The 15,000-nt window shown below is 37.8% G+C and overlaps 1 protein-coding gene across 1 annotated transcript in view; it reads left to right on the top strand.

The window, feature by feature from the left end:
* Positions 1–15,000, top strand: part of LOC144956425 (rho GTPase-activating protein 18-like) — a 68,922-nt gene that overhangs the window by 25,155 nt on the left and 28,767 nt on the right. The window contains exons 2-4 of the mRNA XM_078886926.1: positions 6,686–6,988; positions 8,111–8,437; positions 10,959–11,024. Of these exons, the coding sequence (XP_078743052.1) occupies positions 8,326–8,437; positions 10,959–11,024 (178 nt within the window). The 5' untranslated portion in view covers positions 6,686–6,988; positions 8,111–8,325. The remainder of the gene's footprint in view (positions 1–6,685; positions 6,989–8,110; positions 8,438–10,958; positions 11,025–15,000) is intronic.

Raw genomic sequence — 15,000 nt, 5'->3', positions numbered from 1 at the left:
ATATATATATATATATATATATATATATATATTATATATATATATATAGGGGGGGGGGAGGAGGGGTTGAGAGAGAGAGAAGGAAAAAGGGGCGGGGGGTTGCTAAAGAGTGTTTGTGGTTTTGTGTACGCGCGCACGTGTTTGTGTGTATGTCTTTTATAGATAGAGGTAGAACTGATTTGAACCGTGTGTGAATATGTGTGCACGCGCGTATCTTTATGCATGTGTTGTGCATTTGTGTGTGCGTGCGTGTGTGTGTGTGTGTGTGTGTGTGAAAGAGAGTGAGAAAGAGAGAGATTGGGAGTTTTATTTGTGTGTGTGTGTGTATGAAATAGAGAGAGAATGAGAAAGAGTTTGGGAATTATATTTGTGTGTGTGTGTGTGTGAAATAGAGAGAGAGAAAGAGATTGGGAGTTTTATTTGTGTGTGTATGTATGTATGTGTGTGTGTATGTGTGTGTGTATGTATATGTGTATGTGTGTGTGTGTGTGTGACAGACCAGGAGTTATTGGGATGAAAATCGAAGACAAGAGAGTCACGACTTGACAGTATCTTGACGGGGGCTAATCTCTTTGTTATTGGGGGTGGGGGGGGGGGGGGGGGCTGGGATAGAGGGAGAGCGGGGTGATGGTATGTGTCTTCTAAGACTCCTCTGAGTGATAGATAGGTCGATTGGTTGGTTGATAGATGGAATGTATGGATTGTTGGTCTGGATGAATAAATGGAAGGATGAATGGATGAATTGTTTAGATGAATGAGTGGATTTGAGGGTGAATGGAATGGAATGTATGGATTGTTGGTCTGGATGAATAAATGGAAGGATGAATGGATGAATTGTTTAGATGAATGAGTGGATTTGAGGGTGAATGGAATGTATGGATTGTTGGTCTGGATGAATAAATGGAAGGATGAATGGATGAATTGTTTAGATGGATGAGTGGCTTTGTGGGTGACTGGAATGGAATGTATGGATTGTTGGTCTGGATGAATAAATGGAAGGATGAATGGATGAATTGTTTAGATGAATGAGTGGATTTGAGGGTGAATGGAATGTATGGATTGTTGGTCTGGATGAATAAATGGAAGGATGAATGGATGAATTGTTTAGATGGACGAGTGGCTTTGTGGGTGACTGGAATGGAATGTATGGATTGTTGGTCTGGATGAATAAATGAAAGGATGAATGGATGAATTGTTTAGATGAATGAGTGGATTTGAGGGTGAATGGAATGTATGGATTGTTGGTCTGGATGAATAAATGGAAGGATGAATGGATTAATTGTTTAGATGGATGAGTGGCTTTGTGGGTGACTGGAATGGAATGTATGGATTGTTGGTCTGGATGAATAAATGGAAGGATGAATGGATGAATTGTTTAGATGGATGAGTGGATTTGTGGGTGACTGGAATGGAATGTATGGATTGTTGGTCTGGATGAATAAATGGAAGGATGAATGGATGAATTGTTTAGATGAATGAGTGGATTTGAGGGTGTATGGAATGTATGGATTGTTGGTTTGGATGAATAAATGGAAGGATGAATGGATGAATTGTTTAGATGGATGAGTGGCTTTGTGGGTGACTGGAATGGAATGTATGGATTGTTGGTCTGGATGAATAAATGGAAGGATGAATGGATGAATCGTTTAGATGAATGAGTGGATTTATGGGTGAATGGAATGTATGGATTGTTGGTCTGGATGAATAAATGGAAGGATGAATGGATGAATTGTTTAGATGGATGAGTGGCTTTGCAGGTGACTGGAATGTATGGATTGTTGGTCTGGATGAATAAATGGAAGGATGAATGGATGAATTGTTTAGATGAATGAGTGTCTTTGCAGGTGACTGGAATGTATGGATAGATAGATGTAAGGATGTATCAATTATCGATTGTGGATGAAAAAAAAAGTAGTCCTTCAGTTTCATTAGTCCCATGGATCCGGAGTTATCCCGGTTCCTCGGTGGGGATCCTGACCTCCCATAGCGGGCAGGGAGGTCCATACTGTGTCTTCTATCCCCTTATATCTGTTTTCCAACATGCTTTCTGTCTTTGTCTTGGAATGAGGTTATTTGCTTTTGTCCTGGCCCTGGTTGGAGTCTTGGCTGGGAGGGAAACAGTCAAATGCATAGTTATTGTTTTGGGAGATGATATTTTTTTTTCTTGTAAATCATCTCTCTGTTATGTATTATTATGTTTGTTATTTTTAATGTATAATGTAAGCATTTGAGTGTATTCCTCTCTGTTGGATTTTGTGCTCGTGTCCGGATGAGACTTATAGGTGATCTCAAACTAAGTACATTGGTGGTATGCTCTTGGAATCTACATCTGATCCCTATTTGTTCCCCTATGTCTTACCTTTTCTTGGGTGCTTTAATTGTAATTCTAGAACTTTTTCCTATCCCATTTTCTTCCTTTTTACTGGCGCTGATATAACCTAAATGTGTTGCAAGCGCCGTAAAACCCTTAAAAACAAAACACACAATTATCCCGGTTTCTTTAGCGTGAAGCGGACAATAGCAATTGTTTGTTACCCTTTGGATAGGGATGAACTGGGTGAATAAATAAATAGTTGGATGAAGGATGGATGGCTTGATGAGATGAATGTATGGATTATGGATGAATTGATAGGTCGATGGATGGATGAATATATTGTTTGCTGGATTGATGGGTAAATGAAAGGGGTTTATTGATAGGTCGATGGATGGATGGATATATTGTTTGCTGGATTGATGGGTAAATGAAAGGGGTTGATTGATAGGTCGATGGATGGATGGATGGATGGATGGATATATTGTTTGCTGGATTGATGGGTAAATGAAAGGGGTTGATTGATAGGTCGATGGATGGATGGATGGATATATTGTTTGCTGGATTGATGGGTAAATGAAAGGGTTGATTGATAGGTCGATGGATGGATGGATGGATATATTGTTTGCTGGATTGATGGGTAAATGAAAGGGGTTGATTGATAGGTCGATGGATGGATGGATGGATGGATATATTGTTTGCTGGATTGATGGGTAAATGAAAGGGGTTGATTGATAGGTCGATGGATGGATGGATGGATGGATGGATGGATATATTGTTTGCTGGATTGATGGGTAAATGAAAGGGGTTGATTGATAGGTCGATGGATGGATGGATGGATATATTGTTTGCTGGATTGATGGGTAAATGAAAGGGGTTGATTGATAGGTAGATGGATGGATGTATGGATGGATATATTGTTTGTTGGATTGATGGGTAAATGAAAGCGGTTGATTGATAGGTAGATGGATGGATGGATGGATGGATGGATGGATGGATATATTGTTTGCTGGGTTGATGGGTAAATGAAAGGGGTTGATTGATAGGTAGATGGATGGATGGATGGATGGATGGATGGATATATTGTTTGCTGGATTGATGGGTAAATGAAAGGGGTTGATTGATAGGTCGATGAATGGATGGATGGATGGATATATTGTTTGCTGGATTGATGGGTAAATGAAAGGGGTTGATTGATAGGTCGATGGGTGGATGGATGGATGGATATATTGTTTGCTGGATTGATGGGTAAATGAAAGGGGTTGATTGATAGGTCGATGGATGGATGGATGGATGGATGGATATATTGTTTGCTGGATTGATGGGTAAATGAAAGGGGTTGATTGATAGGTCGATGGATGGATGGATGGATATATTGTTTGCTGGATTGATGGGTAAATGAAAGGGGTTGATTGATAGGTCGATGGATGGATGGATGGATATATTGTTTGCTGGATTGATGGGTAAATGAAAGGGGTTGATTGATAGGTCGATGGATGGATGGATGGATTATGCGGATATATGGATTTATAGATGGGTTGATAAGAAGTCGGATTGCACATTATATGTATCGATGGCTTGGTGGACGGATAGATTGATTGATGGCAAAAACAAAACAATAACAAAGACCCGAGTGACGTCAACTTCACTCTATGTCACCTGGGGAAATAGTGGGCGGATGAATTGAATAATGCATTGACAGCCGTCCCAATGAATTGCTGTGCCACTCGGACGTACGTATGTAGTAGGTTTGTGCTACGCCAGGTTAGTTGTTTGACAAGTACTGAAGATCAAACTACACTCTCGTACACTGACAAAACAAAAGAAAAGAAAAAAAATACAAAAAACAAACAAAAACAAAAAACAAGACGTATTTGAATTTTGGTCAGAGAACTCTTCCTTCCCAATATCGATCGATTAAAATGACCCTCATCTTGTCAAGGGGTCCCCCTAGCCGCCCAACAGCAACACTTATTTGACGATAACGGATACACGTATTCTCTCAAAGTGACTGAAGCTACAATCATGTCAAATGCCTCGTCATTTATTTTGACTTTAGAATAATACGGTTCAACAGTCGTAACGTCACTTCCCTCGTAATGACGCATGGTAACTTAGTAACTGGCTCTAAACTATCGGAACAATGACGGGCGCCCTAATGAAATATTTCTCCGACGAGCATAAAAGCATATCCCGAGGAAATAAAACATTATAAATCTGATCATGTTTTGACTTTTACACATTCTAATCACAAGACATATGAAAAGTTCTAGCCAGCATGAAGAATAAAAAGTACCGATCTTCTTTTATTAGAACCACGATGGCCGCCGTTGCTGGGCGACGTGACACCAGACTTGAATCCAATTATTTCAACAACCTATTCACTAAGACATATTACTATTTTGAGACGACGTGTCACATATTATAGCTATGCCATTTTTCATACATCAAGTTTAATATTGTTAAAAAGTTCGTTTGTCTATACCGAGTTTAGTAAGAATTAATTGTGCTAATTGCCTAAGCATCGCAATGTGTCTCAGTTTGTTCTAGTTTTTGTTGGGTGGTTTGTTGTTGTTTTAATTTTTTGTTGTTATTGTTGTTGTTCATTCGATATATGTACCTTCTTATTCATTGCAGAGTTTGTGTGTTTTGTTGGGTTTTTTTTCTCCTGTGTGTGTGTGTGTGTGTGTGTGTCCGCGTGCGTGCGTGTGTGTGTTTGTGTCTGTGCGTGGACCCCAGTTTGTGTGAATGTGTGTGTGTTAGAGAGAGATAGATAAAGAGAGAGAGAGAGAGGGGGGGGGGGGAGAGACGGGCAGACAGACAAAAACAGGGGAAGAGTGGTGGAGGAGGCAGGGGTGGGGGGGGGGGGGGGAAGATTAATTTCCTGACAGTTCCAGACACTCAGACTCAGATTAAGGTCTATTATGAATTCAGTGTGCGCTAACTATGACATTCTTCTTCTTCTTCTTCTTCTTCTTCTTCTTCTTCTTCTTCTTCTTCTTCTTCTTCTTCTTCTTCTTCTTCTTCTTCTTTTTTCTTCTTTTCTTCTTTCTTCTTCTTTTCTTCTCTTTTTCTTCTTCTTCTTCTTCTTTCCTTCTTCTTCTTCTTCTCTTCTTCTTCTTCTTCTTCTCTTCTTCTTCTTCTTCTTTCTTCTTCTTCTTCTTCTTCTTCTTCTTCTTCTTCTTTTCCTTCTTCTTCTTCTTCTCTCTCTTCTTCTTCTTCTTCTTCTCTTCTTCTCTTCTTTCTTCTTCTTCTTCTTCTTCTCTTCTTCTTCTCTTCTTCTCTTCTTCTTCTTCTTCTTCTTCTTCTTCTTCTTTCTTCTTTCTTTCTCTTCTTTCTTTTCTTCTTCTTCTTCTTCTTCTCTTCTTCTTCTTCTTCTTCTTTCTTCTTCTTCTTTCTTCTTCTCTTCTTCTTCTTCTTCTTCTTCTTCTTCTTCTTTTCTTCTTCTTCTTCTTCTTCTTCTTCTTTCTTCTTCTTCTTCTTCTTCTTTCTTCTTCTCTTCTTCTTCTTCTTCTTCTTCTTTCTCTCTTCTTCTTCTTCTTCTTCTTCTTCTTCTTCTTCTTCTTCTTTCTTCTTCTTCTTCTCTTCTTCTTCTTCTTCTTCTTCTTCTCTCTTCTTCTTCTTCTTCTTCTTCTCTTCTTCTTCTTTCTCTTCTTCTCTTCTTCTTCTTCTTCTTCTTCTTCTTCTTCTTCTTCTTCTTCTTCTTTTCTTCTTCTTCTTCTTCTTCTTCTTCTCTTCTTCTTCTTCTTCTTTTCTTCTTCTTTTCTTCTTCCTTCTTTTCTTCTTCTTCTTCTTCTTACTCTCTTCTTCCTTCTTCTCTCTCTTCTTCTCTCTCTTCTCCTCCTCCTCTCTCCTCCTCCTCCTCCTCTCCTCCTCCTCCTCCTCCTCCTCCTCCTCCTCCTCCTTTGATTGTGAGCCGAATTCACTGCTCTATCAAGTGAAGTGAAGCGATCGTACCTAGTTAATTGAGATTTGATAGTTAAACATCTGGGGTTATTTTTCATCAAGTTTTTACCACGCAAGAATTTCAACTTCTATACAAATTTTGACAAGGCTATCATTTCTCTCCTTATTGTCGCGACATTGACTTTATATTTCATTCAAAATTCCAAATTATAATTTTTCAGCTTCGTTTTGCCGTTGCTTTGCTTACTGGTTTGTTGTTTTGTTTTGCTGTGTGTGCGTGTGTGTGTGTGTGTGTGTGTGTGTTTGTTTTGTTTTGTTTTTTGTTGGTTTTTTTTGGTGTGTGTGGGGGGGGGGGGGGGGGGGGTGTTTGGTTGTTTTTATTTTGTTGTTTTATTTAAAAAAAAAATAGATTTCTCGTTTTTAAAATCAGTGTATCAACTTCCAATTGTTCCTTTTTTTCTCCGCCAGATCTAACAACAGTGACATAATATGAAACACATACAGTGACAAATGAAACACGAACTTGTGACACATGAAACACGAACAAGTGACATATGAAACACGAAGGGATTTACCACGCACAGTCGTCAGAACGATTATCAGCACCAGCACTACCACCGGCAGCATCGTCATTAATAATATCGTTGTTATCATCGTCATCATTATCATCATATTCTTTCAACTTCAAAAGCCATACTCCTTAGCCAACAATATTGGCCACCGACCACCAGCTAGAAACCCAGACTGCAGGAAATAGCCTAAGAGATAGAAGTTGGTTTTGAGATCCTTAGTGTATAATTATAATCCCATCAATTCCTCCTAGCTGTCTGGGTGGGGATCCTGACCTCCCATAGCGGGCAGAGAGGTACAAACTATGTCTTCTATTTCCCTATGTCTGTTTTCCAACATGCTCTCTGTCTTTGTCTTGGAATGAGATTACTTGGTTTTGTCCTGGCCCCGGCCGGATACCTTGGCTGGGAGGGAAACAATCAAATGTATAGTTAGTTTTGGGAGATGATATTTTTTCTCTTATAAATCGTCTCTCTGTTATGCACTCTATTATGTTTTATTTATGTATTTTGATTTGTAAACATTTGAGTGTATTCCTCTTAGTGGGGACCTGTGCTTGTGTCTGGATGAGACTTTTAGGTGATCTCAATTTAAGTACACTGATAGTGTGCTCTTAGAATCTACATCTGTTCCCTTTTGAACCAATTCCCCTTTGTCTTCCCTTTTCTTGGATGCTTTTATTGTAATTCTAGAACTTTTTACTATCCCATTTTTTCCCTTTTTACTGGCGATGATATGACCTTAATGTGTTGCAAGCGCCGTAAAATCCTCAAAAACAAAAAAAAACAAAAACAATCCTCCTAGCTGTAAGACACATAATATTATAACTATAATACTACTTCGTTCACAAGGGCCAATAGTCAGTCAAACTTTGCACACACACAAAAAACAGCACCCCCCCCCCCCCCTTCTCCTCTTCTCATTTTCTACTTTCTACGTGTATAGCTTGCTTTCTTACCTCAACTTTTATACCTTTCGTATCCCTTATTGCAGAGCAGACTGACTGAGATGTCTCGGCCAATTTCGCCAGCTTGTGTTTTAAGTTTATCTCATTGTTGATCGTTTCCCTTATCTATAGATAGAATGACGTTGACGTCATTCAGGTCTTTGCTATTGATTTTTGCCATCCGTGTTTATGGGTAATTCTCTATAAACTGTATTAACCAGACTATAAACTTTCAAGTTTACACATAGTTTTATGTGTTGGTCTGTTATACTTCCGGTTGGCGATGCTGTGAGCTTCTTAGCCAAGCGCATACTATCTATACCAGGAATTATTACTATTACTATTATAATATGATATAACATGATGCATCTGCACAGGTAGTGTTAGGGCCCTTCTGGAAAGATCATCCTTCATCGACACAACTCAGCAGTCTGTCCATTGGAAAGTTACAAGTGCTTACAAACATTCAGAAGGGGAAAAAATAGTGAATGAATTAAGTTAATAAATAAGACAATTTGTTTTAAGTTTTCGTTTCGGATTTCGGATATTTTACTCCAGACTTCTAACTAACGACTTCCGGTAATCTTCATAGATGGCGGCGCCCAGTAAGGAGTTGGAAGATTACTGGAATGAGTTTAAAACCATTGAGCAGACGGCGACGTCGGATCACAGCGATGATGACGAGCTGTCTAAGACACCGGATGGTATGCTGCATAATTTGATAACCTTTATCTTTATCATCATTATTATTCATTACGTCGCCGTCATCGTCAACATCATCATTATTACGAAAATCATCATCATCATCATCATCATCATCATCATCATCATCATCATCATCATCATCACCACCACAACCACCATCATCATCAGCAGCAGCAGCGTCCTTGTCATCATCACCACCACCATCATCATCATCATCATCATCATCATCAGCAGCAGCAGCAGCAGCAGCAGCATCGTCCTTGTCATCATCACCACCACCATCGTCAATATAACCATCATCATCATCATCATTATAATTACTTCCCTCATCTTCATAAATACCGTCAACATTTTTTTTTTTTTTTTTGGTTCATCTTTTTTTTTCTATTTTTAAAGTCTGGATCATATTTGTCACCAATTGTTTCAGAAGCCACAGCGTCATCACAATAATATGTAGTCGCATAAAATAATATTCCTTCCTATATCATTATATGAATGTCGTGTGCGGCTCATGAGGTCTATGGAGAGAAAGATAAAGTGAGTAAATGTGACTCATGTATAAGGGAACAATACAAAACAAACAACGTTTCGTCCCTTGGCCTTCGTCAGGAGACAAAAAAAAAACAAAAAACAACACAAATATGTAAGGTTACAAAATATCACATTTTGTCAATTGCGGAAACAATGTGAATATATTATGGAGAGGGTGTTGGATGTGGAGGCAAGAAGAGTCGCAAGCGAAGGAAGGCGGGGATAAATGGGGTTTGTCTACTGACGAAGGCCAAGGGCCGAAACGTTGCTTGTTTTGTGTTGTTCCCTTATATATATATGAGTCACATTGACTCACTTTATCTTTCTCTCCATGTTATTGGCTCATTTAGGCTCCTTTAGTTTTGGTTTCACGAGGTCTAGTAGGTAGAAGTAGTAGTAGTAGTAGCGTATGGCTAAACCTCCAAATTCATTTCGTCAATCCAGCTTCGAAAGTCTTCCTCCGCCCTAAGAACTGTTTCATAGCCACCTTCAAGTTTAGTTACTGGACAGTGGAGGGCCATGTGATTGCTGGTCTCTGGGGCTGCCTGACATTTCCGGCAGATATCACTGTTCCCAAGATTCCATATGCACATATTTGATGTAGTTCTGCCCTGTCCAGTTAAGAGGCGATTTGAGGAAACCCAGTATTTCCTGGCGTTGTGACTCTTGGCTTGTGAGTTGCATGTTTGTACCCCATTAGGGCGGCGCAAAGTCCAGTTGGAAAAGAGATCTGATCTCTATTCACGTTTTCCTGTCATACTCGGGTGTAAGATGAGCGCCTCGTGGGTAAAAGTCTAAGTGTTGTCTCTATCGGAAATGAATTGTTATATTTTAGCACCTTACTGGCGTCATGTATTGCCCATCATGTTGCTGTTGGCTTGGGCCCCCTATAAAGAGCATCGAGAACATATAATTTAGTGGAAATTGTTTTATGTGACATTGAACGTTTATAGTCTGGTTAATACAGTTTAGTGAGAATTACTCATAAACGCGGATGGCAAAAAACAAAACAAACGGGAGTGACGTCAACTTCGTACTATCAAGATAGATCGAAGTTGACGTCACTCAGGTCTTTGTTATTGTTTTTTTGCCATCCGCGTTTATGAATAATTCTCACTGAACTATAATATATTATCCGGACTATAAAAGTTCATGGTTACACATCGTTTTGTGTGTTGGTCTCTTATTCTTTCGGATGGCAATGTTGTGAGCTTCTTAGCCAAGAGCATACTATCTATCGTCTGATTTGATTTATAATTTAGTGAGAACTTATCATTATCAGGCTGACTAAAAATGATAACAAAGAGCTGAGTGACGTCAACTTCGTTCATTATATAGATAGAATGAAGTTGACGTCAATCGGGTCTTTGTTTTTGATTTTTGCCATCCGCGTTTATGAGTAATTCTCACTAAACTGTATTACTTGACTTACTTGACGTATGTCTCTTGGCTCCTGCCGGAGCATAGAGCCTCAACAGCACTCTTCCATCGTCTTCTGTCCTTGGCACAGACCTTTGCCTCACTCCAGGTAAGATTGGAGACGCTCAAATCTTGGTGACGGCTTCTCCTCCACGTAAACTGTATGAACCAAACTATAAGTGTTTAAAGTTACACATAGATAGTTTTGTGTGTTGGTCCGTTTTATTTCTGGATGGCAATGTTGTGAGCTTCTTAGCCAATCGCATACTATCTATAGATAGTATTAGTATGCGCTTGGCTTAGAAGCTCATAACATTACAATCCGGAAGTATAACCGACCAACACACAAAACTGTGTGTAACCACGAACTTTTATAGTCTGGTTCATACAGTTTAGTAAGAATTACTCATAAATGCGGATGGCAAAAAAACAATAACAAACACCATAGTGATGTCATCTTCGTTCTATCTATTGATAGAACGAAGATGACGTCACACAGGCCTTTGTTATTGTTTTTTGCCATCCGCGTTTGTGAGTAATGCTCACTGAACTGTATTGTTTGTGTTTCAGAAGGAGAAGTGGAGGCCGCGTGGCTGGATGCAGCAGGCTATGGATTCGTCGTCAACACCTTTCAAGGTACGCACAACTCAACAAACATGTTTTGTTTATCAATCATGGATACATTTTGTTTGACTTTTGATATTTTTTGTTGCTTTTCGTATAAATTTTTTTTTTTTTTGGTTGCTTTTCGTATAAATTTGGCGGGTGGTTGGATGGGAGCATCACCCTTGAATCATATACCTATGATGTTCGCATGGGTGTACGATCCGATAGTGATGTCGTTTCTTCTTCTCTTTACTAGCCTATCCTGCTTCTTTGGTTTGTGATTGTATTTTTGACAGGGGATATTTTTTTTTTCTGTAAATCTTCTGCCTGTTTGTTCATGGTTATTTATAATTTAGCTTATGATATCTTTAGGTTATGATTTTGATTTACATTTGTACTATTTTTGTTAGATTGCATGTTTTTTTGTTTCAGCGTCTCTCATATAACCTCAATTGTGTTGGAAGAGACCTAAAGCAACAAACAAAATCGTATAAATTTGTGTTAATAATAATTTGTTTATTTGCTTCTTTGTCATTGGTTATTTTTTAAGATTTAATTCTTCTCTCTATTTTTAAAATATCCATATCGCATTTTCAATTATTATTATTATTATATTATTATTATTATTATTATTATTATTATTATTATTATTTATTTATTATTATATTATTATTATTATTATTATTATTATTGTTATTATTATTATTGTTGTTGTTGTTATTATTATTATTGTTATCATTTTAATTTTATTGTTATTATCATCATCATCATCATAGTCATCCTCATCATCATCATTGTCTCATTTTCCCCCTTTTTTTTAATTTAGCCCGGACGCTGAGCCGATGTGATAAACCGATAGTTAAAAATCACTTACTGTCTTCCAGGTAGGACGCTTGTACTTTCCGTCAAATTTTACAGTAATAGATAGACCCACCTACCCGTTAACTGTTGGGTTGAAATGAAAGGGAGACCAGAAACAACTTCCGACTCAACACAGGATCGAAACCTGTTCCTTTGCTAGAAACCCGAGTGCTCTACCAGTTGAGCTATGTATCAGGTTGGAAGGTGAGACGGTGGTGGTGGTGGTGGTGATGGCCTGTCGCTGTCACTGTCACTGTTAAGTGAGTGCTCTACCAGTTGAGCCATCGGGATTCCCCCGCCCCAACCGAGTGCTTCACCTTTTGATCTATCGGAACCCCCCCCCGTCCCCGAGTGCTCTACCTGTTGAGTTACCGGGACCCCCCCCCCCCCCCATCCCAAAGGAAGTCAGGCCTTCTATATTGATTTCTGCAGGGAAAGTATTTGTGTCGATGCCATCTCAGTGAGCAAGGAGCCATCATAGGGTGTTTTTTTTAATGAATTTGTATGTGGAATATGATAATTGTACAGATCATAGATAAATAACTACTAAATGTTACAAAGAATGTCAATGGTTTGTTAATTGCATAGCCATCGATATTTCATTATAAAGATAACTCACTGCATTTAAATAATACACGTTGCTCGTTGTCGTGAAAGGTTGGATGGAAGGTGAGACGATGGTGGTGGTGATGGCCTGTCGCTGTCACTGTCACTGATGAGTGAGTGCTCTACCAGTTGAGCTATCGGGACCCCCCCCCCCCCCTCCGACCGGGTGCTTCACCTGTTGAGCTATCGGAACTCACCCCCGCCTCCCCAAGGCAGTCAGGCCTTCTATATTGATTTCTGCAGAGAAAGTATTTGTATTGATGGCATCTCAGTGAGCAAGGAGGCATCATAGTTTGTTTTTTTTTTTTATGAATTTGTATGTGGATTATGATAATTATACAAATCATAGATAAATAACTACAGTCCACTGTTTACAACAACTGGTTTGAGTTTACCAAATCAATTTGTGAGAACTGTTGCAATAGTGGAACGGAAACATCAACTTCGGTTAATTGAAAAACTTCGGTTAATCGCAAGTTTTTTTTTATGATCCCAAGGTGTTGCGATTATCCGGAGTGGATTGTGTACTTAAATGTTAAAGAATGTCATTGGTTGTTAATTGCTTCGGGTTTTTAGTCGCTGGCTGCGAAATCGATAGTTCATTATAAAGATAACAGCGCATTGCATTTAAATAGAATATACGTTGTTGTTCGTGAAAGGTTGGAAGGTGAGACGACGATGGTGGTGATGGCGATGGCCGCCTGTCGCTGTCACTGTTAATGTCGCTTATTTATTTTAGTCAGTCAAGGCTTGAGTTAACAGATTGGAGAATGAAATGCCAAATCCATTTTAGTTAATGGAGAGAAGAAAAGAAGAAAAAAAAAAGGATAATAATAAAAAAAAAAAAAGAAATAAAGTACATGAGAAGTAAAAGAGCGGCTTCAGAATGTTTTGGCCTTTGTGTAATGGAGGCATCCCTTAGAGTAGATAATCCATCTTATGAACATTGTTCTTCAACTTATTCACTTGGTCATCCCCCCCCCCTTCCCTCCCTCTGATATTGCAGGATAGCAACAACAAAATATAATAATAATAACTAATAATAGTGATGATGATGATGATAATAATAATAAATAATAATAATAATAATAATAATAATAATAAATAATAATAATAAATAATAATAATAATAATAATAATAATAATAATAATAATAATAATAATAATAATAATAATAATAATAATAATAATAATAATAATAATAATAAATAATAATAATAATGATGATGATGATGATGATGATGATGATGATGATAATAACAATAATAATAATAAAAATAATATCAATGATAATAATTCAAAAAAAATTAAAATTATAGATAAAGCAAGAAAAAGAATTACATTAAAAAATCAAATTGAAAAAATAAAACAAAATCAAATTAAAACAAAAATAAGAAACACAAGGGAAAATGAAAAAGAAATGAAGATAGAAACTATTTTTTTAAAGAAGAGAAATCTATTATTAGAAAATAAATAAATAGGGTTGGAGATCAACATTGTTCGAACAGCCAATGGAATATTTTTATCGTCAAGCACAGATGGTTAGTTCATAAAATATTACAATAGGTTGTTTACATCAGGCTGCCGTTTATGGATGTTTGTTTTGTTTTGTTTGTTTTTTTTTTTTTTTTTGTTTTTGTTTTTTTTTCTTTTGCCAGCCAAAGGCAGATAACTGTAATATTACCTTTATAATATGTCAATTACTCTTTTTCTTCTTATTCTTTCTCTCCCCCCTCCTCCTCCTCCGCCTCCTCCTTCTTCTTCTTCTTCTTCTTCTTCTTCTTCTTCTTCTTCTTCTTCTTCTTCTTCTTCTTCTTCTTCTTCTTCTTCTTCTTCTTCTTCTTCTTCTTCTTCTTCTTCTTCTTCTTCTTCTTCTTCTTCTTCTTCTTCTTCTTCTTCTTCTTCTTCTTCTTCTTCTTCTTCTTCTTCTTCTTCTTCTTCTTCTTCTTCTTCTTCTTCCTCATCATCATCATCATCATCATCATCATCATCATCATCATCATCATCATCATCATCATCATCATCATCATCATCATCATCATCATCATCATCATCATCATTTTTCTGCTGCTGTTGCTGTCTCGGTCAGGAAATAAAACCCATTAGAATAAATGCACCCTTTACATTCCCCTGTTGTTCTTTTAAAAATACGGACCCAATCTAAAGCGATCTCTAAGTATGTATCCATTTATTGATGACGAAGTACGCTAACAAAATGGATCGATGACGTATTATAAAGCGATCTCTAGTATCAATTTATTGATGACGAAGTACGCAAACAAATGGACCGACGACACATTCAACGCAAACAAAGTCTGACCCGACAGGGTTTTTGTTAACTTCAGTTTCATTCACTCGTGACCTTTTAAAGGACGATCTGCTTTTGACCCCCAAAATTTGCATAAACTCAGCCATTGATTAATTAGCGGCACGTTGATTATCGCCTTTCGATTGTTTTATCTAATAGCTAAGGCGGACCTGCCTTTAAAATATTTTTAAAAATCGTATTTTTTTTCGGAGATTAAAATTATAGTCGGTA

Source organism: Berghia stephanieae, chromosome 11 (assembly GCF_034508935.2).
Source record: "Berghia stephanieae isolate SIO BIC M18660-M18661 chromosome 11, UCSD_Bste_1.3, whole genome shotgun sequence".
Lineage (NCBI taxonomy): Eukaryota > Metazoa > Mollusca > Gastropoda > Nudibranchia > Aeolidiidae > Berghia > Berghia stephanieae.
The sequence above is the reverse complement of the archived record's forward strand: the minus strand, read 5'-3'. Positions and strand labels throughout refer to the sequence as shown.